The sequence below is a fragment of the Oxyura jamaicensis genome, chromosome 20 (assembly GCF_011077185.1).
Source record: "Oxyura jamaicensis isolate SHBP4307 breed ruddy duck chromosome 20, BPBGC_Ojam_1.0, whole genome shotgun sequence".
NCBI classification, from domain to species: domain Eukaryota; kingdom Metazoa; phylum Chordata; class Aves; order Anseriformes; family Anatidae; genus Oxyura; species Oxyura jamaicensis.
The window spans coordinates 11,035,739-11,063,633 of record NC_048912.1 but is presented as its reverse complement, the minus strand read 5'-3'; the positions used below and the strand labels follow the sequence as shown (position 1 = coordinate 11,063,633).

Here is a 27,895-nt window from a genome sequence, read left to right as displayed (position 1 = left end):
GCCACTTAAAATAGCCAATCTATTAATTTGCAATAGCCACAATTTATGAAGAAGCTGAAGATTTGATAATTTGTTGTCCAAAATATTTGGCAAAATAATTTCAAAAATAAAAATATTTAGAGCATTTCACAAGGGAAAAAAAAAAAAAAAAAAAAAAAAAGGAAGTGAAAAAATACGCAATCGCTAAACATTGTTTTTTCTCTTGCTAAAAATAGCTCCTGGAATCATGTGCCTTCTCTGAAGCATTTCCTAATACAGTCTTTAAAATTATTGCATGACACAAAGTCCCTTACTGCTTTGTGAAGGTGGTTGGTGCCTCTTTTTTCCTTGCCTCTCCTAAACGCATTGCTGTGAACCCCCAGGTCTTTCTTTATACCAAACTTGGCCTATGGAAAGCATGTTTTTGTGTAGATTTTGTTTGTTTGCAGGTCTGCCATCCTTCATCTCAAGACGAAGAAAAACAGCCAATGAAGGAAACCTCAAGCCTGCTAACTGCGCAAGAACACTTCCCAGGCATGGCCATTATACATGTGCTGCTGTTGATTAGCAGTGTGTGTCTCAAGAGAAAGAGGAGGATGTGGCAGAAGGGTTGGCTTCGAGCACCTTTCGGCATAGAGGCGATTAGGGGCAGCCTGGCACTGGGCAAACTCCTACCCGCCTGCCCTGCAGCATCTGTTATCAGCCTGCCCACTGCTTCCACTGCCCTCAGAGTGGGCCTGGGATACCAAAGCCCTGGAGATGGGTGTAAGACCACAAACAAGTGTGTTTTTTGGTTGCTGGGCTGGGGTTTTTGTTTCTGTTTTGTTTTGTTTGCTTGCTTGTACCAACACAGTACACATTAGCAACAAATACTCCTGTGCAAGGGCCTGTATTCCTCTCTAAACTCTAGTATAAGAGGGCTTAAAAATTCAAAACTTGCGACTACAGAACTAAAAAACAAACAAAACCTACCTGCCTGCTCTACGTAATCACACAGTTGCTGGTTACAGCCATACATGACACTGATGTATCAGGCTGAAGGCAAAGAAGCCTGGATCCCGTTCACACAGGGCCTGCATGTCGCAGGTACAGGTCCCCATGTCACAAACAGCACATTGATAGCCACTGTATGTATTGACTCATGGCACTATTTTAACAGCTTTTAATTTGTGTGTGCACGTGCTTGTTTTAAACCAAAATTACTCGATTTTAAGCGTGAGACAGAGACCTTCCAGCAGCACCAGAGGGAAGCCAACACAGCACACCAGACGAGTGGGCTGCTGGGCTGCGGCTGCCCTGATCCAGAGCCAGGGAGCAGAGCGGGCCCGGCCAGTTGAGCTCTCATTACATTCGCTCCTTCTCCCCTCAGAAATTAATTACACCCCTCAGAAATTAATTACACGCTCTTCGACAGGCTTCCACGCCCCGCCACCACCGAGCCCAGCGCTAGGGGCTCCCTCCCCTCAGCGGCTCCCCGGGGCCAGCCGGCCGGGCCCGCCCACGGCAAGGCCCCTCCCGCCGCCCTTAAATCAGGGCCGGGGCCGGGCTCCTCAGGAAGGCTCTGCCGCCCAGCATGGAGGGTCCGGCCCGGCTCCTCACCTCCCTCCTGCTGCTGCTCGTAGGCTGCCTCGGCGCCTGCCGGGCCGGCCTCTACTTCAGGGAGGGTCAGAGCTGCTACCGGCCGGCCCCGCGCAGGGCCCTGGGGCTGAGGTGAGCTGCTCCGAGCGGGCCGAGGGCTGCCCGCCCCTTGGGTGCACGCACCGGGGCTCGGCGGCGCTGAGGGGGAGTCTGGGCATCAGTCCCAGGGACCGAGAGGGGCAAGGGGAGGCTCGGGGGAGGGGGGCTCCGGGGGGAGCTTAGCTTCGGGGCAGCCCTGACCCCCTCACAGCCCTCCGGGCACCTCGCGGGCGAGAGAGCCCGGTCACGTTGTCCGCGGGCACATGACCGGCGTCACATTGCGAAAGGCTGGGAGTCTTTTTTTTTTTTTCATTTTAACCCCTCCCCCTGCCTCCCCCCCCCCCCTTTTTTTTTTTTAATTTTTATTTTTTTAACTTCCCCTCATTTGCCCGAAAACATACAGACTGGTAGTGAGGGAAGCTCCTTCTTTCTGTCTCCATCCAGAACCTACCCCCGGCCTCACGAGTACCTGGACGTCTCTACGCTACCAGAAAGCTGGGACTGGAGGAATGTTAATGGCATCAACTACGCCAGCACCACTCGGAACCAGCACATCCCACAGTACTGCGGGTCCTGCTGGGCGCACGGGAGCACCAGCGCCTTAGCAGGTAGGTATGGGCTGTGCTGTGCTAGTTCCTCACAGGCCAAGGTGTTGCCCTCTGTGATTTCAATGTTTCTTGCCAACCAAAGGAAGTTTATCTTAAGGTTACAAAATAGCTGATGTGAAGAAAAAAGTGCCAAGTTGCACTTTTGTACATTAGTGACTAATGTAGCAAAACCAGGCTTAGACATCTGTGAATACCCTAGGAAAAGGACTAAGGCCGTGCTGGCAGCTGAAGGCACAGAGTTTTGGTTTCTGTAGAGAAAGCAACCAGAGAAAGGCTGTCCCCACCCGCTCAAAACTATGTGGGCGGGAAGGGGAATACTGTGATGGTTAAACAGCTGTTTGCAGAGGGATTATGTTTATAGCTCCTGCCAAACTGTTGTTTAGGGCCTGGAGTAGGAACTGGGTGTGCTGTCCCTCACCTTGGAGGGGTGGTGATGGTAGAAGCAGATATAAAGCAGTAAGATGATTTTTATAGCCCTTCCCTCTGTCTGTACCTCAGGCTGCTGCACCTTCTAAAGCAGCAAGGGGCTGCATGCTGCTGCAGCAGTGCCTAGCTTTGAGAAAATGAAAGGAGTTGCCCTTGGTGGGAAGGGCCTACGCGGTATTACCTTAAAGAGCCCTGTTAATTAAATGAATGTCTACCACAGCACGCAGACACAACTAGTTTCAGCAGATGGGTCCGTCTGCCCTTTTCCTGGGAAAACGGAAGTAGAGGTTTATGTTAATTGGAGAAACACTTTCTCTAGAGAGAATATATTATGACTTGTATGTAACTGCTTTGGCTTAGTAATGTGCTGGAGAAGTTGTTTGCATAGGATGTTGTAAGAGGATCAGCTGTGAAGGAGAAATGGAGGAAATACTGCAGAAATAGGGAGACAATGCACATGTGTGAGGAGACAGAAGCAACTGTAAAGTATCTGTTCTTAAGCAATACAATATAGATGTGTACGAAGGCTGCCATGATGTAGTGCAGTACTAAGATACATAGCTAAGAAGCTGCTAAATTTTATCTAACTTTTGGTAAAACTTTATTGTGTATGTAGCTGTGTGTGTGCACTGGGTACCTAAAGCATTCATTCCTTCTGTTATTGCTGAAAGACTAGACTGGGATAAGGCCTTGCTAATTCGTACAGAGCACTCCCCCAGCTCTGTGTCAAAGTAGAGTTGAATGTCACTAGTACTAATAGGATTAAAAGTACTACAGCTGCATGACTTAACTCAGTTAATACCCTGTGAGAACCAGTTTATAAATATTGATTAGGAAGCCAAGTAAGCTAGCTGTTTCAGGCAAAATAAGGCAGCAGGATGATGATGCCTGTCTGAGATGGCAGAATAATGGTGAGATGTTTAGTTGAACAGGGTGGATGTACTTCTGAAAGCTCTTCCTTGCTTTAAGCTTGTGACAACTGCCTCCCAGAAACCTGGGCTGTCTGAGCTTATGATTGTCTGCATAAGTTTATATGTAACTCTTCCGTAGAGAGAGAGAGAGAGAGAGCTGGTTTCATGATGTGTATTTAAAGGCCAGGAAATAGATCTAGTTTTCAGGCACAACTTGAATCGACTTGAATTAAGAGCCCTAGAGTACTTAAAGGGTTTAAATGGATCTTACTCATCTGCATCTTTTTGATGAGCTTTTAACGGAAAAAACTTGTAATGAAAACCCACAAAAACTCAGTCTGTCTATTTAAGCTAGGTATTGAGACATAGCATGACCTATAGCTGAGGCTTTTCCAACCACAAACACAGTTGTCTGCAAATAGTTACAGGTTCAGTGAAGGCGAGGGTGTTTCAATACTAGTAATGTAACAGCACACATATTCCACTAATGTTTATTGATTGCTTATACTTGCAGATCGAATCAACATAAAGAGAAAAGGTGCATGGCCTTCTGCCTACCTCTCTGTACAGAATGTGATTGATTGTGCTAACGCGGGATCCTGTGAAGGTGGAGACCACACAGGTGTTTGGATGTATGCCCATGACCACGGCATTCCAGATGAGACCTGTAACAACTACCAAGCTAAGAATCAAAGTACAATGCCTATTTTCTTTGCTGTAGGGCTTCAGCCCAGATTTGTCAGATTTTAATACAGAAGAAATGATCATTTTCTGTTTTGTTTTTCAATTTACTGATTTCCTGCCTTTCAGTATAGTACCAGCTGTTTGACTGACAGATTTTCCTTACAGGTCTCTGTCTAGACAATGTAACATGAAATCATGTCCAGACAAGTTTGCACCAGCTGAAGTGTTTAAACTCAGTCTTTGAAGTCTGTGATATACAATCGCTAATGTAGTAAAACACTTGCAAGAGTCAACCTAAACAAAGGAGAAATGAAACTTTTGTTTCCAGTATTACTGGAACAGTGTCTCTATTTATAGAGAAGCACAATTGAATAACTTTCTCTAAGCAGTTGTGCCAATGAAGTAAAGAATAGTAACTAGCGATTATAGAGACTTTAAGTGTAATTTCCAGAAAGAGAATTAGTTCGCTGGTGATAATTATTCTTTTTAGTATCTACCTCAAATGAAGTTAAAAGAAGAAAACTCAGTGTGTTATTAATTCACAGGAAGAAATGCATTATCTTATGGTGATAATCTTTCTCTTTGTAGAATGCAAGAAGTTTAACCAGTGTGGAACCTGTGTCACTTTTGGAGAATGCCATGTGATAAAGAACTATACTCTCTGGAAAGTTGCTGACTATGGTTCTGTCAGTGGAAGGGAAAAAATGATGGCAGAAATCTATAAGAATGGACCAATTAGGTAAAAAAAAAAAAAACTTTATCTACTAGTAATATTTGGATTGAAATGCTTGGAATTCAGTTTAGTGACTGTAGAAAACTGAGCTCAGAAGTCAAAATGCAAGAAAACAGATTTTTAGCCAGGCTCCCACCCTGATTCCTGTGTATAAAAATGCTTGCTCTGTTTTATTACAGCTGTGGTATAATGGCTACTGAAAAGCTGGATGCTTACACTGGAGGACTCTATACAGAGTACAACCCTTCACCTACCGTGAATCATATCGTATCTGTGGCCGGCTGGGGTGTAGAAAATGGAACAGAATACTGGATTGTTCGTAATTCATGGGGTGAACCCTGGGTAAGGAAACATGGAAATAAATATGTTTGCGGCACTGCTTCAGAGACTGCTTTAGAGGAAAGGTGGAGTTTTATGCACTTACTAAGAGGATGCTGCAACAGCAGCTTGCAGCTAGAAAGAGTAAAACTTTCTTTGAATTAAACTTTCAATTAAAAAAAAATTAACTAAGTTGAAGACGGATACTTGGTTAAAGTTTCTTAGGTAATGTCAACTCAATCCTAAATGCTGCCCTTTCATGGATATGCACCTCCTGTTATGGGCCACCATAAGTTGTAGGAAAAAATCAAATTATATACGTAGAACAGAAGCAGCCTTCAAAAAAGGCTGTTCTATGAACGTAGTGCTATACTTCTTGAGTGAATTCCTAGCTTCACTTTTAAACCATTCCCATTTGGAAAACAAAAAAGATTCAATAGCATAGTTAGATTGTTTTCTAAAACACAATGTCTCTGCTTATACTAATGCAAATTAATTCTCTACAGGGTGAAAGAGGGTGGCTGAGAATTGTGACAAGTGCATATAAAGGTGGAAGAGGAGCACAGTACAATCTTGCTATTGAAGAGGACTGTGCGTATGGAGATGTTTTACTTCCTTGATTCTATACTGTACATTTTTCTGTTTAAAGAATAGTCTAAAACTTTCACTGCTCAACTTTCAGGCAGTTTACAGAATTAGTCCAGATAACACAACACACAGTATTAAAAATAAAATACAGGTTGCCTTCAGATAACTACTTAAATTTTTTTAAAAATAAAGTAATTTACCCCTGAAAAAGTGTTGTCTGCTTTGCACAGTATTTAAATCATATAGTTTCTGTAAGACAATATGTAAATTTGTGTATAAATATATATATTTTAAAAATACAAATTATGCAGATGTAACTAAAAAAACTATGTGCACTATATTTACGCTAAACTAACAGTAGTGAGGAAAATATTATACAAATATGCAGATATAAAAAAAGCTAAGACCAGACATTTTACATTCAAAAACTAAATCTCCCTGTTGTATCCTTGGCTTTCTGGTGAAAAAATATTGCTGGAAGTCTCGTGATTCTGTTGCTTTTATCCAACCAAAATTACAATAGGAATGTTGATCAAAAGATGTTAAAAGTACTTATCTACTTAGTCGTCTTTTGCTCTATTTTTTTGCTTTAATATATGACTGGCTGTACTATTTCTCTCCTAGAGAGGCAAAATGTAGCCTGCCACACTTGGTACTGCTTTTACGGGGCTTATTCTTGTGACAGGGTTGTTCAACAATGTGGTATGTAGCAAACTATGATGTTTTAAAAACAAATCAAATGAAACTATATTAATTCCATCCACAGTGGAGACTGAGATAGTAGCAATGAGGAAACCTCTAAGTAGTGACCAAGGGTGAGAAGAGACATTCAGATAGTATGGAATATCTTACTAACCTTCACAGTAGCGCAGCTTTTGGATTATGCCTCACTCAAGCCTCTAAGTTAAAGCTTTTTGGTGGTATAGCAAAGTGGGAGGGGAGATGATAGAGACAGGTTCAGGAAAGACTGCTGCCTCTTAATAGGCAGTTTCTCCATCTTACCTTGGTTTTATCTGTGAAAGCAAGAGAAGACTGCTTATGAGAGCAGCCTCTATCAGAGGCTGTTATGCTTGGCAGAATGAAACAATAGAGCTGATAGTGTCAAGGTCGTTGTGCTATTCTGATTATCAGATATCAAAGGGAACATGTTTTAGATCTGGTTGATTTGGCCCTAATTTTGGGTTCCTATATACAATCACACTCTAATCATTAGCTGTTGATCACCTACCATTCACCTCTTCAGTCTTAAAGAAGACTGGAATAGACATTTAACTCTAGGCAAAAGGTAATCAAGAATCTTGTGCATTGGTTAGTTCCAGCTACTTCTTTGGCTTTCCTTTATCATAGTAAAATGACTCCACAGCGACAATGAGATTAATTCTGCCAAGCTGCAATGCCTAAAGTTAAGTCCTATTTAGCAGAAGGCTGGGTTAGTATAATAGTATTGACAGCAGCAGCATGGAATTTTTAACTAGTTTAATATCATGATTTAAAGCCATGAGTGTAGAGGAACTCAAATGTGTAAAGGAAGTGATAGGAAACTTGAACAATGAGAAAAGCAGAAGTCTGCTTTGTCTGAACAGCTATCAACTTTGATAGAGACAGGAACAAACTACTCCTGATTATCACTAAGATGGTGTATGAGGCAGGGCTACACACAAAAAAGGAAGAGCTGTAGGGTAAGTTGATTTTGCATTTATTAATTCCTAAGAAAGGAAGCCAGGGTCTACAATAAACCCAACTTGTGTGCTAATTCTACTGAAAATATTATGAAGAGTAGGTCTCATGCAAAAACTTGTAGCAAGTAGCAAGACACTTAAAAAATGTGCAAAGAAGGGGAGCTTTGAAGGTCCTTTTGGAAAAAGAAACAAGTCCTGTCAAAGACTGGCTGAGGAAAGGCAAGATACACTCCTTTTAGAAAGGAATTGAGAATCTATACAATAGATTTGTGTCTCAAATTGTCATGGTAGGCTAGAGTTCCCCTTCATAAAACAGTGACAGCAGAAAAGAGCAAAAAACAACTTAAAATTTTAACTTACAGCAAATTGACTTAAAATGTCACCTTTGTCTTTTAGAAAATAGGTTCCTCAGGAAGAAGATGTGCTTTGAAAAGCACAAATAGTCTTGGCTATACCCCTTTTAAATAGTATTTCTATGTACAAAGAGAAATCCAGGCTGATGAACAGAAACAAATAGTGGTCTCTGAAAGACGTCTCTGGAAAAGAAAAGACCTTTATTTAAAGGTACGTTGTAATCTTGGGGGTATCCCCAACTGTTTAGTAACAACCCAGACAGAGTACAGAGAAGCATTTAGAAAAAAAAAAGCAAGCCACATCAAAGTAATGAAGTTTTTGCACACACGTTTCTAGACAGCAAGAAAATTCTGATGTGGTAATGAAACTTACCAGTAACATCTGATGCATCTATTTAACAAAAAAATAGATTCTGAGAGATACCACACTCACATTGGATCCTAACCTTGAGTGTTACACCTCGTCGATGTCTATTATGTAAAACATGTTTTCTCATAGCAGTACATATGTAGGATATTTAGAATTTTACTATAATACAAAGGTGAGAAAGAGGCATCATGGACTCTGCAGCACAGAGGTAATCATGCTTTTTCCTTTTTTTTTCTTCCCAACTCACAAGATCAAAGCCTATAGAATTCAAGATTTTTAATCCTCAGAGAACTAGCTGCAAGATGTGTTAATTAGGAACTACCTTCCCCATTCTTCAGGTTTTATATATTACACACGAAGAATCAGTGACAAGTTCTGCAAGTAACTGAAAAGAGCATTCTTTGCAACAGGTTTGTGTGTCTCCTGCTACCCACTTCAGAATATTCAGATTTATATCAATGTGTTTAATAACAGAAAATCCTGCAGTATTATTTTGTTTTCCAAATTACATTAACAGTCCCCTGATCCTCAGGGTCAGCATGCAAGTCAATCAAATGCCCTTCAGCCCTTTCTCATGTTTTTTTTTGTTGTTGCTGTGTTGCCCAGTTATAGAACCTTACTGGTGGAGGGTATGTCAAAGTAGTTATCATGTGCTCTGCATTCTTGATTTTTTTTCCACTGCTTAGTTCACCATAATAAAGTTAGATTTGCAGTGAGCTTAAAAGAAAGAAAAAAAAAGAAAGCGTTCAGTACATTACTGTGATTTATCTGTCTGCTTGTGGATTTCTGTATTACATAATTAACTAGGGTTTTAGGGTCTGAGCAGGTCTTCTCCCCCCTACCCCCCCCCCCCCCAGGAAATGAGTGTACTATGAAAGATTACTTCCTTCCTTTTTTCTTTACTACAGTGTCAGCTCTCCAAAAGCAGTATTTGTCTTCAAGTTCCTTAACTACTACCCAGAGATTCTCAATTAAAGAAAAATTGAGAAACACATGCTCACAAAAGGGAAATAATCTGTCAAAATATCTGGCAAGTATTCTTATTTTTAGCAATCCTGCTGCTAAACATTATTTACAAACTGTATCAAATATACAAGGAAGCAGATGTGCAATGGATAAGCATGACTTACCTATAAACTCAGTGACAGGATCATGTTCACCTTCTGTTTTAATAGTACCTGCAATGCTTTCATTCTCCAATATTGGAAGAAATAGCTGTACGAAGTCTGAGGTATATGGAGGAGCAATCACGTCCAGTACCTGAAATGGTAGACAAAATTGGATTATTCTTCCAGTTAGATGTGTGGTAGAAATACTACTTAATTCACAATACTCTTGTGGTACTCTACAACTACCTTAATACTATCAGAAGTCAAGATATAGTACGACTAGGTTATGTCCTTGTCCTTGTGAATATTGATATTACATACATTGCTTGGAAACCCATCTCTTACCTTCAAGTATTTTTGAATTTGAGGCAAGCTGACTCACTATCCATCCAAACATACAGAACTGATATTAAAGTTTATTCCTACATGTTAGTAAGCGATTTTTTTTTGCTGCTGACCTCTGTAACGAAGTATCTGATGAGAGAGATATCTGTGTCTAGCTTCTCCAGGCATTTGCGGATATAGCTGACAACAGGCAGGACATATCCTCGACTGAGTAAGTGCACCATTCTATCCAAGAGTGTCTTCTTCAGTTCCAGCTGATAATGAGGGGAAGGGAACAGGGTGCAGGAGGAAAACCAATACATTAGAAATATACTCTCAAAAGAGTACAGTTTTCATTGTTTGTTCTTACAGATTCAATATCTGCTATGATACTTATTAATCACAATCATGTTCCTAAGTCTTAGAACTGCTGTGACCACGGCAGTTACCCTAAGAAAGCATAATACGAAGGAATGCAAATACTGAATCCTTTGAGAATCACCTGCTCCATTACATCAAGCTGTGAATGTTCTGTTTCAAAGAGTTTGACAAGAAGTTGTAGAACTTGGGGATGAAGCAGCTGATGGCACGTACTGATCTGCAAACAAGATAAGAAAGTAAGATCAACAGAACTTCAATTTAAAAACCAATGTACTGCTCTTATTAGACAAGTTTACACTGATGTTTATTGCCAGATGTACATTCTTTAGAAAAGTATACCACTCTTTCTTTCTGTAATGCCCAAATTTCCTTAATATAAATAATGCTAAGCTGACAAAACCAAACAATTAACTCTAAATAGAAACAGATTCATCTTTGTGTATCTACTGTAAACGACAGGCATTCCATGAACTGGATGTAATTCCAGTTACAAGGATAAAAAAATGCTTTTGCTCCCCAGCCAGGTTTATCTGTACACTTTTACCTCATCCAATAATGCCAGATGAACTGGGGTATGATCAGTCTGCAGCTGGAAGTATCGTGGTTCTGACACCGTCCAGTCCACCCACTTTAATACACCCATTGCCACCACTGGAAACCTACAGAAAAAGAGGTCACTTTAGAACAGGAGCATCCAAACAATCACAATCTTTCAGCATATTCTAATGATTGCTAGATTTTCATAGTTTAATTTAAAACAGAAGCTTGAGAAGTTTTGCTTGAAGAGTTGCCAGCATGCATCAAGAGCGGTCTTCACCAAAAATATACAAAAAAAAAATCTGGAGAATAATTCTTTCTACAAAAGACACTACCTGCTCAGTACAAAATGCTAAAAGTAGGCAACATAATTCACAAACACCCCAAGTTTGATCCAGTTTATTCAGTATCTGCTATTTCATACTACTGAGAGGAGAAGAAAGGACACATCTATTGCTAAGAAAGCTGTATTAGGAAGACAAAGTAATCTGACACCTTTTTCCAATGGCAGAGCCAAGATGTTCTACAACACAAGAGTTTGCAATGGAAGCCAGAATTCCCTCATGTGGGAAAGATTCCAAGGAATCAAATGTACAGTTTTGAAAGCTGCTTTTGGACCACATATTCACCCATTCTACAGCGAGGACATTCTCAGAGAGCTGCCCACAAAGGCATTTTGCTTTAGTACTTTCTCTCCTAAACAATATTTTCCTTCCAAAAATGGAAATTTGGGACCCATCTCTCTGCTTACCTGATGCACTGATAGAGAGTGCTCAGTTCTGCAACCAACTCTGATGCTCCTTTGTTCTCATTACAACACAGATTGTGAACGGTTTCAATGGCTTTTGAAGTCGACTTGAGTTCATCCTTGTTTATGCTGGCTCTCTTGTTCTGACAAAATACAAAGCTCAAATGCATGAGACACAAATATAAAGGGAGTCTTTGTTTACTTAAGGAAAGGAATTGTAGCTTGACATAACCCTAAGACTACATTGTATTTCTCAGTTAGACTCACAGGCAAGTTTCAGAAAAAAAAAAAGTAAATGAGCTGAAATAGAAGGACATTTGCTCTAATTCCTAGCTCATTGATACTTTTTTCTTCCAAAAACTCACATATGAAGCCTGAAACATTTCATAACAAAATAAACAAACCAAGCTGTACATACCATTTTAAACTGAACAACTTAACAACCAACCATTATCTTCAACACAGTTATACCACCATAGGTGAAAAGAAAACGTTATGCACAGAACTGAACATTACCTTTTTCCACATCTCTACTACGCTAGCTGCATATGCCAGTATGTGAATATATTTGTGTTTGTGGTCCTGGTTGATCTTAGCACCTGGCTTAAACAATGACTGCATGAAGAGGTCCAGAAAGGCAGGTACTCGAATCTGAAGAAAACAAATGATTTATTAGAGTCTGAGAATTATGAGAAAAATACAATTTTTTGCATCTGATGTGTCTCCCAGAGAGCAAGATTTAACAAATTCCTCCTCAGGAATAAGCTAGATGGTTTCTGAAGAGACCTGAACTTTTGACACTGGCACACAAAAAAACACACAAAAGATCAGCAAGTTAGAAACTGTATTACTGAAGTATCTAAATGCCACCATTTGTTACCAGAACCCATTTTAGAACAAAGCAGTGAAACATGCCATTTACAACTGCTTACAACAAAATGTAAAATTGATATAATTTTTTGTTTTAAAGAAGTTCATTCCTTGCCATCGTTACTACCTTCCTATTGGGAAGTTCTTTAAATTAACCAATTATATGTAAAATATATTGATATTGGATTGATAAAAAAAGTTAAGAAGCTAATGAAAAATACAAATAGAAATAGTCTCACATTTATACATTATTTAAAATTACAGATGGATGAGCCTGAGCGATAAATTCTATCTTGTGTCAATACATTTAGCACAATAAGACCTCAGATTTTTGAGTGCTATGATACAAGAAGTTACAGAGGTTAAAAAGAAGACAGCTACTAACCAGTTCTACTGGAGGTGGGTCCATGCTTGTAAACATTTTGAACAAGACAGTGATATCTGCTGGATTCAGAGCTCCTTTGGACAGCATCGCACCAAGAGCTTGACACGCACGAGGATAAGAGGCTGCAGTACCCAATGCTAAAGTGATTTGACTAGCATCATGGCCTCTAGATAAATAACACAAACATACATAGAAACTTATTTTTGTAATTTGGACAATTTAGTTCTAGTCTCACCCTATGTAATGCAAGACCTGATGACAGAACATCTTATCACAAGTAATTACAGAAACAGGCCTGTATTTTTCTGGTTATTTCTAAAATGTGCATCAAATAATAAAAATAAATATTTTTGTAATAGATGGAAACAAATTCTTTGTTATTCCTAGTTCAGTTCTCCCAGTACAGGACAAGGAACTTTTCTGTTGTTCTATATATTAAAGCCTGCTATAAGAACTGCTCTGTTGCAAGTGATTTCACACTACCACAGAATGAATAAAAAACTAAGAATTCTCCTTTTGCAGTATAAGGTAATCAGGAACAAAAAGCACTTACTTTTCATGAGCATATCGCTGAACCTCCTGAGCAATCCGTCTGACAGCTGACCCTCCTTGCTCTTCTTGAGCTAATATGGACATCATAGACTGAGCAAAAAGATACGTGTGCTCTCCATGGCAAACCATCTTCTGTGAATGCACATATGAAAAATATTACCAGAAAACAAGAAATATATTTTTATTACTATCATGGTTTACACTGCCTTAATAGCAAAGATTTCATTTAAATCTTCTAATACAAAAGGAAAAGTAGGCAGAGGGAGAAGAAATCAACAGCCAAGACAAAAGTACAGAGAAGCATAGTCTGTCACTGTGCATTGATACCATGCAAGAAGAAATGACCACATTGAGAACCTATGTTTTTTTAGATGATAGAGAGGGACATTTACCCTAATAGTTAAAAAGTAAGCCAAGTCCAAAGCCATCCAAAAGCCATTATGCTATTTCACAATAAAGAGCACATGCTACATCGATTCAGATGGCAACTTTCACACTGACATGGGTGATAAAACAATTACTAGAATTTGCCAGAGGACTGATTAGACTGATATTTAGATCTTGCATTAAGTGTGAAAGAAGACAATTTTGCTTTTTCCTTTATATGATCCATTTAAGAAATATAGGAAACGTTACATACATAGCTCAAAACATGATTGGTGACAGAATCACCAAATTTATATTTTTTAACTCATATATAGCTTCTTTTCATAAAATTCTCTAAGACTTCAGAAGATGTCAAGATTTTCTACAATCCCACAATGATTTGTATATTCTAACTGGAAAGGAAAAATTATTTTTCCCCACATAAAAAGGAACAGAGAACTTACGGCAAACTCAGGGAGGTTTTTCTCAAGGTTTTCTTCCCCTCCATCTAAAATTGTTGCCAGAGATGTGCGCAGGACTCTGGAAAATACTTCCAGTTGCTGACATGCTGTCGAAACACTGGTTATTTCCCCTTGATATCCAGCATCAGATATAAGCTACAACAAAAATAATAAAGAAATTAATAAATAAATCAATAATTATTTAAGTTGATATTTCAGATATCTTAACAACCTAGAAGAACATACGAGATTTTCCTCTGCATACACTTGCTGGAATTCACGTTCATCATTTAGAATACAGAAAAGGAAACAAATGAAGATCTGAAGTGAAGTGTTCCACTACACCCCAAATTGTTAGAAGCTTGTTGTTCACATAGGAAACAACAATTATTCACATGAATTATACCTCCAATATAAGAATGTTATCTCCTAACATGAGATTAAACATGCATGCCAACAAGAGCTACAAAGCAAGATTAAAAATTAGTTCTCTTTGGTACTTATACATATATATGGATGTACATATGTAATAAATACTATATATAGTAATAGGGTCTTACGCACACACATACATGCATGTGCAAAAAGCCCAGGAGAATAACTGTCACTGGGAAACAAAAAAATGTATAAGAACCTTTAAACAACTATTTCCCAGTACTCACAAGATAAATCTGTTCTTATAGCACAAAAGTAAGGGAATTCCAATAACTCTGCAAATAAATTATATAAAAGGTATCCAATGGTTAAGACTTCCTGTACTGCAAGTGATCTTCAAAAATAGAACAAGTCACTAGGACATGGCAATAAAAATAAAACTAGAGATATAGACATTCTCGCTATTTTTCTCTGAAATAGCAATCTAGTTTTGTTTCACTGTTGTATAAAAACAAAGGCCTACTTGAAAGCCTTTGAATTCATAACCCAATAACCATAAAAATACAATTGAGAAAACACATGATGCATGATTTTCAAACACAGATCAGAGCAAAAAAATCTCAAAAAGCAGTAGATCAAACTGGAAAACTACACTTACAATTTGTAGGACAATTCCTCTCACCAATATGTACTTGTACTGTTCTGACATTTGAATAAGTAGTATCAACAGAAACACATATGAGACACAGGCAATATTATAGCCAACATTTGATGCTAGAACAATTAGCCTGGTATGGAACGTCTCATTTATTACACTTGAGCATATTACCTTCACAGTAAAATTAAGCATTAAACAGTCTGGATGGGCTTCTGCCAACTTGTAAAAGAGATCTCTCCATGTTGTGTGTGCTATCATTTGCTCAAGCCATGCTGGAGTCTGAAAAGATTAATGGAATAGAAATAAACATAAGAACATCTACTTGTCAATATCATTAAAAGTAAGCTTTTTACCTCTCAGGAGTCCCATCAGTTGCTATGCAGGACTTTATTACAACAAAGGATGCATTCCATTTTTCTAAGATCTCTAAGCCCCTGAGAACTCTAGTGAAATAGAGCTGGTTTTCTGAAAACCGTTGTTTCTTAACTAAACAGCTTAGAAGACAGTTTTCCATCCCCCACCATCTACTATGCCATCACACAAAGACATCTATACAGGATCCACTCGTGTCATGTAAAGATAGCAACATGAATTCCATGCATACCTCTCCTTCCTCTGTAAAGATGGAATCTGCTTTCCGAGGATCAAAATGCTTGATAAGTAAGCTCTTTAAATGGTTTTCCACAGTCTCCTGAACTTGCAGTGGCTCAACACCTGTACAGAAGGAACAAAAAACTTGGCAGATGCAATCCAATCAAACATGGCAGCAACATTTTCAAATTTCAGCAATGTTCTATCATGAGAACAGAAGCTACTCTGCAAATTACCAGAAATTTATCCACAGGCAGAAGATGCGAGAAGAGTCATCAGTTCTATTTTCAAGCCACACAGATACAGACGTGTACAGATTTTGAGATTCTCAATAATTTTTCCTAAATGCAAACTATGCTCAGGATGATAGGCAGGTTACACTAGCCCTTTTCTCTCACTCTCTTCATCACTCATGCTAACAGCAATGCCAGTCATCTCACAAGACTGTCACCAGGTGCAATACCAAAATATCCTAAACACAAAAGAGATTACCAGGATTGGTGCACAAACCCACGTCACCGCAGACTAGAGTCCATCTGCTTTAAATATGTTGGGTATTAGGAGTTTTGACAAAAACCAACAGATTACTTATTCTCTGAACAGAATCAACATATTATGATGTTACACAAGAACAGAAAGAAATGGCAATATGCGTTCTGAAGACATCTTTCACATTTTAAAGAATTTAGTCACATACAGGATAACAACTCTAATACAATCCACTTTTGAGTATGATCAAATTTGCCACTAATTCACATATTTATGATGAAAGACAGACTACAGACCCAAATTATACAGTATTACCTATCTTACCTGTTTGAATGAGCCATTCTGCCAGCAAATTTACAGTCTGTGCCACTGCTGTATAGTTTTCAGAAAGAAGCTGGATGACATTCTCTGGAGAACCTCCTGCTTGGAAATATCTGATGAAAGAATTAGAAAAGAACAACTTGAAAACTATATTAAAAAAGGAACTCTAAAAATAAAGGGAAAATAACAGCATCGTTTATTTTTGCATACTTCCACACAAAACAGTAGCACTGCACAGCAAGCTGCACTCACCTTTTTAGCGTGTTAAATATAGACGGCTCCATTATGTAGTCAGGAGTTGAGAATTTCTTCAGACATTCTTGCTGGACTTCGGCATCATCCTCTCCCTCCCCATCCTCATCATCCTGCTGTTTGCAAACACAGCCGGGTCAGTCACCTCAGGTCTTTCCCACTTAACCCACAGCACACGACACGCTCCCGGAAAACAAACAAACAAACAAACCGATTTAACAGAGCAGGCGCAAACCCATCACCACCTTTTTTTGTTTGCTTGTTTGTTTGTTCTTGTTGTTTTTTTATTTTTAACCCCCCAAGACCCAGGTCCCACCCACAGCGCCGGGCGGACACCCACGCTAGGCACCTCTGGCCTCGGCCCGTCCCCGCCGAGTCCCTGCCAGGCCTCCCCCCGCCGGCCGGGCAGGACGAGAGGAGAAGCCCCCGGAGCCCCCCGAAGCACCCCAGACCCCAGAAGGGGGACAGGAGCCCGCCGGTCCCCAGAGCAGCCCGGCGGGACGGCGACCCCCAACCCCCGACCCCTTCAAGCCTGGTGCCCGCCGGCTCTCACCGCTCCCCCGTCTGCTTCGTTCCCCCACTCCGCCGCACTCCCTTCGAAGTAATCGGCGTCCTCCATAGCTCCTGGGCCGAAAAACCCGCGGCGATAGCCGGAACCAGGCCGTGACCGGCCCCCGGGGCGGAGCGGCGCGGAATGGCGGGCGGCGGCCGGGCGGAGCCTGTCCCGCCCCGGGCCGGCCTCAGCTGAGGGGAGGCGCCGTCGCCGCGGCCTCTAGAGCTGTGGGAGTGGTTTGTGCCTGAAAGCCGTCACCCTCCTGGCGCTTCGTGGGGAGCTTCTTGCCCCAGAACCGGTGCGAGGAGCTGGGTACAGGAGCCGGCTGCGCTGGGGGAGCGGGGCCGTCACCTCACGCCTCAGCGCCGCTCCCCCTGGAGCGGGCGTTCGCTGCCGTGCAGCCACTGCCTGGTAATCAGAGGCTGAAACCACGCAGCAAAGAGCAATGAAATGTGACAATATAAAAGGTGCTCCCGTGTTTAAATAAATAAATAAATAAATAAATAAATAAATAAATAAACAAACTTCCCTAAAGCACCAGGCCTCCCAAAGCCATAGCAACGCAGATGGAGACTGCAAGAGAAGAGAAAAAATTGGATCATCATACTGTAAAAATGTTAGAAAAACAACAACAAATTTATGGCAATTATTAAATACTATTGTACGATTTAAAAGTTAACAAGTAGAAGGAAAAAGCAGTCCCTCTAAAGAACAAAGAAGATACCTTTGGTATAAGGGAAATGGCAAGATTGTAAGGTTTTAGGACCAGAATCAATGTAACAGTGTCCCCTAAACTTGCTGGAGAATAATATTAAATTAACCTGTCTTTTCTCATTGCAAACCAAAATTCATTACATCTAGCCTGAGACAAAACCCTGGAGTGTTTGATCTAAAACTACAACAGACCAACAGTAGCCCCTACAGGTGACGATATGGGCAGTCCGGTTGTTACCAGGTTCATTTCCAGGCAGCAGAGAGGCCTGCACCATGTGGGTCTCCTTTCCTGATGCTCTTGCGGCCTCGTGTCCCCACCAGGAGTAGGCCGTCACGTAAAGAAAACACAGCTGGCTCCACCAGCCACAAAGCTGGACGCTCAGAGCAGCGGCTGTACTGAGGTTGGGCCTTGGTGCTGCCCTTCCTGGGGTCAGCCCAGAGAGGCCTGCAGGAGGGCATCAGAGCAGGCCTGGGTGCTGGCCTGAGGCGGGGAGGGCCTGGGAGCTACAGACAAACGAAAATGGGCCAAGTCCTAAATGGATGCTGATCATAAAGCCTGACCTCAGGCAAGGAGACAGGTGTTACTGAAACAGGGCAGGTAGAAGTCTTGTCTGGTGACAACAATCAAACTTGTAAGGACTCCGGTGATATTTATGCTACAAAACTTACTGTCCAGATGAACAGAAAAATTGAACAGTCCCAGCACCAACTGCCATTGAGAGACAGAGTGGCATTAGGTATTAACCATACAAGTAATTTCAGTGTCTGACTTTCAAAACCAGAAGTTCTATTGTCTTTATATACTCGCATCTCTTTGTTTTGATTGCAGTAACAAACTTATTAATATTATTATCATTTTAATATAAAGAATGAACAATACTCAAAGCATTTCATTTCAGCTTTCCTAAAGGAGAAAACTAGGGACTTGTACTAGAGCCAGACATTAGCAGAGTGGCCCTTTGCAGAAGTGCAATATTCAGGCATTCCCCACTGCAGGCTAATATACAAAAAGCAAAATCAGAACAGAAACAAATTTCAAGGCATCAGTTAAACTGCTGGAAAAACAAATGTACCAGAAACTGATTTTGCAAACTGAACTTTTCCAACTTTGAATGGAAATAATGTTGGTTGCCCTCTTGGTTTAACTGTGTCCTCCCATACAGTTTTTCAGTTTCAGTGAATTGTTCACCACTGCAAATAATAAAAGCACTTAGACTTACCTGAGTGTCCCTGAAAAATTTTATTATCCAACAAATGCAGGCAACAAATTTCTCACTGAATGCGTATTTGACCATAGTTTGTATGTAAAATATTCTCGAGTCACAGTTCTCAGTTAATGAGATTTGGATGAGGCAGTCAGCATATCTGAGCCAAATCAATGTTCTGTGAAGGCCAGCCTAGGACACTCTGCAGCATGCCTTGAAGAAGCTCTAAAGGCAACCTGGGCAGTAGATGTGGGTGAAGAAGAGCCACATCTAGAGACTGTAGAAAACTATTTATTTCCCAGCTATCGAATTCTGTTGCTTGATTTTTGCTTGATTTTTGAGCAAATTGCTTACTTGCTTTGTTTCAATATTTCCTACCTAAAGGAGTGCTAAATATGACACAGGTGATCATTTGGTTCCTTCCTGGAACAAAAAGACATTCCAAATGGAAAAGCTGACCTCCAACAAAAATGTTTGCTTTTTATCCACTTTTTTGTATTTTGTAATTGTTAGCCTTTTGCAAATCAGACAATACATTCAACTAGAGATCAGGTAATAACTTTCAAATTCAGTAGGAAAGTACAGCAGCATCAAATTAGGCTAATGAGTTTTGGCTAAAGAGTTCTTTTCAAGCAGAACTTTTTTTTTTTTTTTTTTTTTTTTTTTTTTTTTTTTTTTTCCCCAGTACCTTGACATTGACAATTCCTGGTAGCAACATTATTCCAGACATTGAAGTTACTCCAGACATTGAATGCTTGACACATTTCTATGTAACTGAGAAGTATTCAGAGGTATTCAGAGACAAAACAAGGCTTATTTATATACTGTGTATTGATTAAGAGCAGAGCCTTGCAGTGCTTTGAGTACTTTTCAACATAAACTTATAGTGGAAACATTTTTTTTCAAAGCAAGTTCTACAGTTTAATTGCGTACTGATCATTGGAAACAATAAACTTACACTTCACTTCTCCCTGTTCTGTAAGTGAATTTTTTGTGGTTCCTTAGATGGAGACATCCTGGCCTTTTACATAAGTACATTTGCCGACCTTGAAAAGATCCCAAGCTTGCTCACTTGTACCTGGGAAATGAAGAATTTCCCAAATATTTTTAAATGTCCAAGGTGACGGATTTAAGAGCCTTGTTTACCTAGCTTTCCCTAGTTCCTTTGAACTTACAATGCGGTTGTCTCATAACTTTTTTTTTTTTTTTTTTTCTCTTTACAGCTGCTCTATTCTTGCTTATCAACCATATATGTAACGAAGAGTAGATGGGGTTGGGAGACAGGGACAGTAGAGAGTCACTGAACTGAAAGGTAGCAGTGTTTGGGCCATGATGTTGGGCTGAACCATCAGTTGTAGGCTCCCGTTTTAAATCACAAATAGGTTAACAACAGCCATTGCCTGCAGCAGCACTGGGCATCCAGACTCCCTTACACAGATGAACTGCTGAAACCCAGCACAGCTTGCCCTGTGGGAAACAGAACTCAAGGTTAGCACCAAAACCTTCACTAAATCCATTATTTCAGTATGGATGTTGTGCCTTCAAGTAAAAAGTGATCAGAAATTAAAAATGCTGAGATACATATGAATCATCACACACATGCTCCAGGAAAGAGGTGCTGTCTTCCTCTGGTTCTAGGGTTAACGCAAGTTTAAAACACTTTTCATTAATACTTTGAAGTCTTACATGGACAGCTATTTGGTTTTATCACCCTACCCCTCCATTTGCCTTTTTATGGAAGCTCTTCTGATACTGCCAACAGAAAACTGATAATGTACAGAAAATTAACCAGAGTGGAACCCCTTTCCCAGTAGCCTTCATTCCCAAGCCTGATGTTGTGATTCATAGCCCTTATACAGTTCTTTTCAATGCCTGATCTCTACTGGCACTCTAGCATTTTTGTTGTAAAAATGAGAATTCCAAATTGATATCAAATACAGGAAAACTATAAATAGAAACACTATTATTCACTATCTATAATTCATATAAAATCCACAGCCTAAAAACATTACTTAGTTTGCATAACGGAACAAGAGAACTGAGAGAACTCCCATGATTACTGCTTCAGTCCTAAGCCTGTTCTTTATCCAGACTGGAGTGTTAGTTTATTTCAAACAAAGGTATTATGCTTTCATTTAATAAAACAGTGCATAAATTAAATTGAAGAGATACATTCACATTTTAATTCTGAATTTGTTTACATTTTTCTCTGGTACCCCAGCCTCTGAAAGCTTGTTATGCTACATAAAACCCCTGGGTTTCACATCTTCTCCCTCAGAACTTTATTATTCGCTCTCGATTTGGGACTACAATTAAAGGCTTTATTTTTTCCTGTCTTTAAATCAAAGGTTTTTGGGGCAGACTTCCTAGGTGAAAAAAAAAAAAAAAAAAAAAGGTAAGCCAGTAGATTCTATTTTAATGCTTTCTTTTTAAATAAAGTTATATTACGTACTTGATCTGTTACCCTTATTGCATAGGTATCAACAAGCACTTGTTTTTGTTTTTTACCTAGAGAAGAACTCCCTATTTTTTTCCACAGATCCATGCTATGTTCATAGAACCCAGAAGCTAGAAAAAAACATATTTTTATACGTTTGATACAGCAAGAGACGAGGGCCTCGCCAGCTCCTCCCCAAGTTGCTGTTTCCAGTAGAATTGTGCTTTAAACTGTACCCATTTTGCTCAGCTCAGTACATTAAAAGTAGACCAAGTAAAACACAGCTTTAACTTTTAATAACAGGAGAATCAGGACTGAAAACAATTAGTTACAAAGCTGGTACTGATGGCTGAAATTTTAGCAATCTCTGCAATACAGTAAAATACTCTGAAGCACTTTATCTACCTAGTAGCTGAGAGACATCCAGTTCCTGTATTTAAACTAACTGGTTATGTCGAGGATTAAAATTGGTTCACTCCTGGAATTTCTGTCTTGTCAGTCAGCAGAGAGGAGATTTTTCAGTGTGATGGCTTTCATCGGCAGAGGTTCAGAAATCCCCTTTGTAGCTTATTTTATTTACAAAGACACTTGAAAGACTGTCAGAAAGACTTTTTCCCCATGGATGAATATTCAAAAATGTCCAGCTGAGGAAGAAGGGTACAGTTTTGTTTTTGGACTGCAAACAGATGTTTGCTTGTAAATATTTTTACTGTTACACAAACTGAACATGTTTTTAGGGATGAGGATCTGTTCCTGAGCGAGATTTCCACTGATAGCAATCTATGGCCCTGATCCTACTCTGCAGTTAGTAGGAATTTTATCATCGACCACCATGGAAGAGGTGTTGTAAGTGCCAGCATTGTTAGAGACACACATAGCATATTAGATACAGCTGGGGAGAGAAGAGAACTTAGTCTCTTCCAGAATACATTACATCATTTTGTATCTTGTCGCAATGTCACCCGTCCTAGACATTTGCATAGCACCAATCACGAGCAGGATTATCGCTAAGGCACTGGCCTGGTGCTCAGATGACATGGGTTCTGTCTCCGTAGCTGTGGTCCGTTTCCTGTGTAATCATATTTAGGCCTTTTGTTTTTCCTGGTACATCGTTTTTCACATTTGAAAATAGGATATAACACAAAATATCCTACATCTTTTACAGCAATATTGTACCACAACTAATTACAAGGCGCTCAGATTTTAAAGTGATGAACATCAATATTTCTATGCATAGATTTACTGGTAAATTATGTTGCAGGTATCAGTTATGTGCAACATACTGGAACAGACATAGCTTCAGTTCCTCCAGAACTAATGACATACTCTAGGTTAAATCCTGTCCTCAGTGCTGTGATTCAGAATAGTTTTCAGATAAATGAAGATAAGCCCTCAGGGCTCCTATCTCTGACAAGTGATCCAGCATGCCTTCATGCTTTTGCATCAAAGTCTACTCCTAACAACTTCAGATCTCCCATTTCAGCCTCTAAGAGAGCAGTTTTTAATGCTTTTGGAAGCAGCTGAACCTTTTTTTTTTTTTAGTCTATAGTCAATTTATCTCTCTTATTAAAAAAAAACCTTCAGGAGATATCACTAATCTGCTGCATCACACTGGTTGCTGAATGTGTACTGATGTACAAATTGCTAAAAGTTCTTGGGTTGAAATAAGTTACTGCAAATGCACAGTAGCTGATTTTGAAACCACAACATCTCTACGATTTATTATTATTTTTACAAAATACCCAAAGTGATCAGACCATATTGTAGGTTACTGGCTTGCCAAAGGTTATGTTTTTAAATCAAAACCATTTCTGAGTTACAGAAGTGCCAAAAACAATCTTGAACCAGTATTTTTTTTTTTTTTTTTAAACCAACCCCCATCCAACAAAACAGTTGTATAACTTAAAACAGAAACAAGAGTTTGTGTTGGAAACTGTTTAAAAACCAACCCACCAAATCATGCTTGAGCAGAAGCCTTGTATGGCAAAGATATAGCTTAGGGCAATTTAGTGCCAAGATATAGACCCGCTATGGGTTTATAATGGAAATACTGACACAACCTCAACTATAGTGATGCAAATGTGCCCTAAAACACTGTATTTGCTTTTATTAATAAAGTGGTAGTGTTTACATTTGCAGGTATCTTACACTTCAGCATCACGATGAATACTGAGTAGAACGAGTAAAGTTTTGGCTGTAAGGTCAGAAGTTTCCAAACAGATGAATGAGACAGAAGTGAAAGTCCTCAATCATGAAAACAAGAAGTTCAAATAAATAAATAAAACAAAACTAGGAAATATGGGTAAGCATTAGGTTGGAATGGTTCAATTAACTGCAAATTATGGCCACTAAATTAGAAAGACATAAGAAAACACCGTAACTTATTAAATAGCAAGCATTAAAGCTTTATGTTTTTTGTATTATAAAAAAAAAAAAAAAAAAAAAAAAAAAGCTGTTAAAAATAAGACTTGCATTTACCAGGCCACCAAACTGCATGGACTAATAAAGAGACTAACAAAGGCAATACTGAGACATTAAGACACACACACACTCCATACCTGTGCAACTCAACCATATTCAAAACAATTGCCTTTATCCTCACTTAAGAAAGGAAAACAAGTCCCCTAAGCATTTCTGTTCATATAAAGCTTTATAGGAAGGTTTCTTAAACTGTTACTTTCTTATATAGCTCATTGTCGTTATGTACCCTTCTCGTTATTAGAGGAAGAAGCTGATTTTTTTATTTTTATTTTTTAATGGAGATGCTTTGCTTCTCTCAATGAGAGATTACATTCCTTACACCACTACAGGTTTTCCCCGTTTATAAATTTGGTATAAATTTACACCATCTCCTCCTAGGCTTAAGAAAATAAGGGTTGGCACTCAATTAGAGATTTTGGCTCCTGTAACTGAAATTAAGGCTCACAATGCATTTCCTTTCCACTAAGTGTCCCCCATTTTTATCTGTAGGAAACACCAGCCCTTAGCCTACAGGCACTGGATACATTCTTAAATCAAAGAGGGCTATTTTCGGTCATTCTCTCCCACAGTTCTATGAAGTTTAGGTGGCAACTTCCTAAATGTGTGAACAGAAAAGATCCTTTTTCAAAAATGACTATCAACTGCAGCTAATTTTTTTAGAAAATTTAGTGTCTTCTGAAAGATCACTAATGTTGAATTGAGAGAGACTGGGACATTAAATCCATCAAGTCCCCAACTGCTCTTTACATATCTGATAATGGACAAGGTGATTTATTTTCATTTAAAAGTTAAGCCACAAAAGCAATGAAAACTCACAATCCTGAACAGTTTCAGTTCTTAGTATTAAAGGCATCTGATACCTGAAGCAAATCTAGCTGCACAGACACCACTGACCACACCCTAATTTTAATTTAAACTGGACCTTTTCCCAAAAAAGAAACTTAGCACAGGATCTTGGATGGAGGGAAGCTAGTGTGAAAGGCAAAGAGGCAAGTATTTTTGTTTGTTTTCCTTTTAAAGTCACTGCATTAAGATCCAGATCAGTTTAGGGGTGTAAATGAAGGGGAAAAAGGGATGCTTGAGTAATATAGGCTAACACTGTTCTAGATGTGTTATTACAGTTGTAATTTCTGACTCTGTACAAATTGTACACGTAGGTTTAGACACATGAAAAAGTAACACACTCACAGAGACATAAAACACCTAGGTATAAAATATAAAGCAGTGTAGTAGTTACTAAAATTACATGCTCTCTTATTGCTACAGTGATTTTTGCTCTTTTTCTTTTTACTGTACCACATGTTGTTCTAAGCATATAATTTGCATAAATTATTCAAGTTTAAGAAAAATCCACACATCTTCACTTTAAGCTACTTATATAGTTAATATAAAACAAAAAGGTTCTAAAGTATCTCTTTATTAAAAGAGAAATAAAAATGTCATTTGAAACTGGAATTCAGTGGCCAAATCCAAGGGCAGTGCACACCTTGTCATTCTGGTAGTATCATGCCCACGCAGTGTAAGTGGAGGTTGGTGGGGTATTTGGCCCAGTCTAGAGATGGTCACCAGACCTGCATGATGCCCTATGTGTTTGTTATTGTTCTGTTTTTGTCTTCAGCAAAAAGGACTATGAATGACCAAAGACTAACATTTATAATTTGTAGCAAAATTTGGTTTATGTAGAAACAAGCCATGTTTTGCATTTGGATAGAGATTTAAATGAATTAAAGCTAAAATTAAAAAGCATGATGCTGCAACATCTGGTCACTTGTTGAAGACCTCACTTTTAAAGTGGTTAAGTTTGCACAATTTGTACTTTTTTCTTTTTTTTTTCCTTTTTTCTTTTTTTTCCTTTTTTTTCTTTTTTTTACTAAACAGTATTTTTCCTTCTTTTATAAACCAGAAAAACTAAACTACAGATAAATTTTCCCTACCTTGAGCTAATGCTGCAGATAGGGTTGACAAAGCTGTACAGCGCAATCAAACATACTTACATCTTAGCTCATTGTACAGGTACAGCCATAATCAAGGCACAAAGATCTTCTACAAGTTATTTTTTTTTCAATAAAGTTGTACAAAATAATACATTTTACAGTCTGTACAAGAATAATAATCCAGCAGTAAAATAAAAAATGAGGGGAGGGAAGAAGAAAAAGAAGGGAAAGACTGTGAGGACTACAGTCCAGATAATGATTTTTATAGCAGACGGGATCATCAGTGGACAAACTGAAAACAGTGTGTGGTTAACTCTTTCTGCAATCACAGGCCATATGCAGTTCAATTCATAAATGTCCATGGTTGTCTTAAGACCACCAAGACTGGATTTAAAAATACCCTTCTGAAAGGTAGCAGTTGGTTTTTGCACTGTCTAGGTCTGTTGTAGAATTGTCAGTATTTCCGTTCAAAGCCACATTACAGTCAGAGAACCAAACTCAAGTGTGTCTTCAAACTTGGTCTGTGACTTGGCACCTTCTTTGTCTGATGCAGTGAATGATACAAAGTGGAGATCACGGGTTATATGATTATGCCCACAACAGTGCTAAATTACCTAGTTTTCTCTCCCCAATTTTTGTTTTATGCTTTAAATTTTAATCCCCAATTCTTTCAGGTGTTCCACATTCAGGACTTTTAATTAATTAGTTTTTATTTCTTTTTTTTTTCTTTCTTTTTTCGTTAATAACAGTGTTAGGGAGTCCTCATGGAAATGGCCTTTTAAGTGTTAGGGGCCATCTCAAACTGTCCGAGGGGTACAGAAGCAAGCTTAGAAGTGCTGCTATTGTCCAGCAAGGAGAAAAAGTTGAGGGGTGCAAATCAATGGGAGATTCAAACAGTTCTCTTCCACCCTTTGTGGGCAAGGGTGTTTTTTTCTTTTTTAATAAGGAATAAGGAGTCCAAAACACAGAAAAAAGTGCTCTCCATCACAACAACTCGTATTGGCGAAGGTGCATGCGCTGAATAATGTCCCGACAGTCATTGAAAACCCTCCGGATGTTCTCTGTATCCACTGCACACGTGAAGTGAGGATAGCAATAGTGCCTTCCATCTCCACTTGCTGTGCTGATTCTCTGTTAAAAGTAATAGAGAGATACTGAGTTACAATAAGGCTGGGGAAAACTAAAAACATGTTCTCAGACCTCAGATGAATGAAGGTTAGGATAGAAAGGTGTAAGCTGAGCTTTCAAAGGGTGTAACTAAGTGGCAAGATGTCCACAATTTCTCACTTTCTCAGCTAAAACACGAAATCTAAAATGATCGGAATTACATGGTAAGAAGGTCACCGAGTTCCGGGGAATTCCACAGTGGAAATGGAGCTCATGGAAGTTCTACTACTTATATTCACGTTTGGTGAATTTAGCCACACAACCATTAGCGAATTTTGTCTGTATAGAAAGTGGGATTTTGCCTCAGTTTACAAGCTTTCTAGCCCTGTTTTACACTTATAAAAAGCCTCTGTTCAAATTTTGTTTTGTTCCAATTTAAAACGAGTCAATAACTTCATTGCCATGCTCACCATTACATTTAATAATACTTCAAAAATCCTCTGTCTAGTGTAGCTTTAGCTGACTAGTAATGGAAAAGATAACAAGAAAAGAACATTAGTATTTTGCAGATGATGCATTTTCATTTGTCTTTGTCTTTAGAAATGATGTATGGAATAAAAGCCTGGCCCCATTAACAGCAGCAGGGTTTCACTCAGTCTTAATTTCAAGTTCCTTAATTCTCACCAATGCTTTTGCTATTTAATTACGTACGGTGTCAA

General features: G+C 39.2%; 3 protein-coding genes across 6 annotated transcripts in view; 1 reads left to right on the top strand and 2 right to left on the bottom strand.

Moving 5' to 3' along the window:
• The first annotated feature begins 1,505 nt into the window (after positions 1 to 1,505).
• Positions 1,506 to 6,487, top strand: CTSZ (cathepsin Z). Its single transcript, XM_035343698.1, has 6 exons — positions 1,506 to 1,689; positions 2,101 to 2,264; positions 4,116 to 4,295; positions 4,874 to 5,024; positions 5,198 to 5,360; positions 5,843 to 6,487. The coding sequence occupies exons 1-6, from the start codon at positions 1,553 to 1,555 to the stop codon at positions 5,954 to 5,956; spliced, it is 909 nt and encodes a 302-aa protein (XP_035199589.1). The 5' UTR covers positions 1,506 to 1,552; the 3' UTR covers positions 5,957 to 6,487.
• A 1,653-nt stretch (positions 6,488 to 8,140) lies between these two features.
• NELFCD (negative elongation factor complex member C/D) lies at positions 8,141 to 17,573 on the bottom strand. Of its 2 annotated transcripts, none has more exons than XM_035343696.1 (15): positions 17,299 to 17,573; positions 16,746 to 16,858; positions 16,497 to 16,606; positions 15,697 to 15,806; positions 15,264 to 15,371; positions 14,063 to 14,215; positions 13,234 to 13,364; positions 12,681 to 12,846; positions 11,942 to 12,076; positions 11,429 to 11,568; positions 10,685 to 10,799; positions 10,262 to 10,357; positions 9,894 to 10,034; positions 9,457 to 9,586; positions 8,141 to 9,043 (listed from the first exon to the last, which is right to left on the bottom strand). In XM_035343696.1, exons 1-15 carry the CDS (start codon positions 17,362 to 17,364, stop codon positions 9,009 to 9,011), a joined length of 1,749 nt encoding a protein of 582 aa, XP_035199587.1. In that variant the 5' UTR covers positions 17,365 to 17,573; the 3' UTR covers positions 8,141 to 9,008. The 2 variants fall into 2 exon arrangements, with proteins under 2 accessions (XP_035199587.1, XP_035199586.1); XM_035343695.1 differs by having other exon boundaries at positions 16,746 to 16,861; positions 17,299 to 17,572.
• A 5,771-nt stretch (positions 17,574 to 23,344) lies between these two features.
• Positions 23,345 to 27,895, bottom strand: part of GNAS (GNAS complex locus) — a 151,710-nt gene continuing 147,159 nt past the window's right edge. For all 3 annotated transcript variants that reach the window (XM_035343542.1, XM_035343543.1, XM_035343544.1), the window contains exon 12: positions 23,345 to 27,200. In XM_035343542.1, coding sequence (XP_035199433.1) covers positions 27,054 to 27,200 — 147 coding nt within the window. In that variant the 3' untranslated portion in view covers positions 23,345 to 27,053. The remainder of the gene's footprint in view (positions 27,201 to 27,895) is intronic.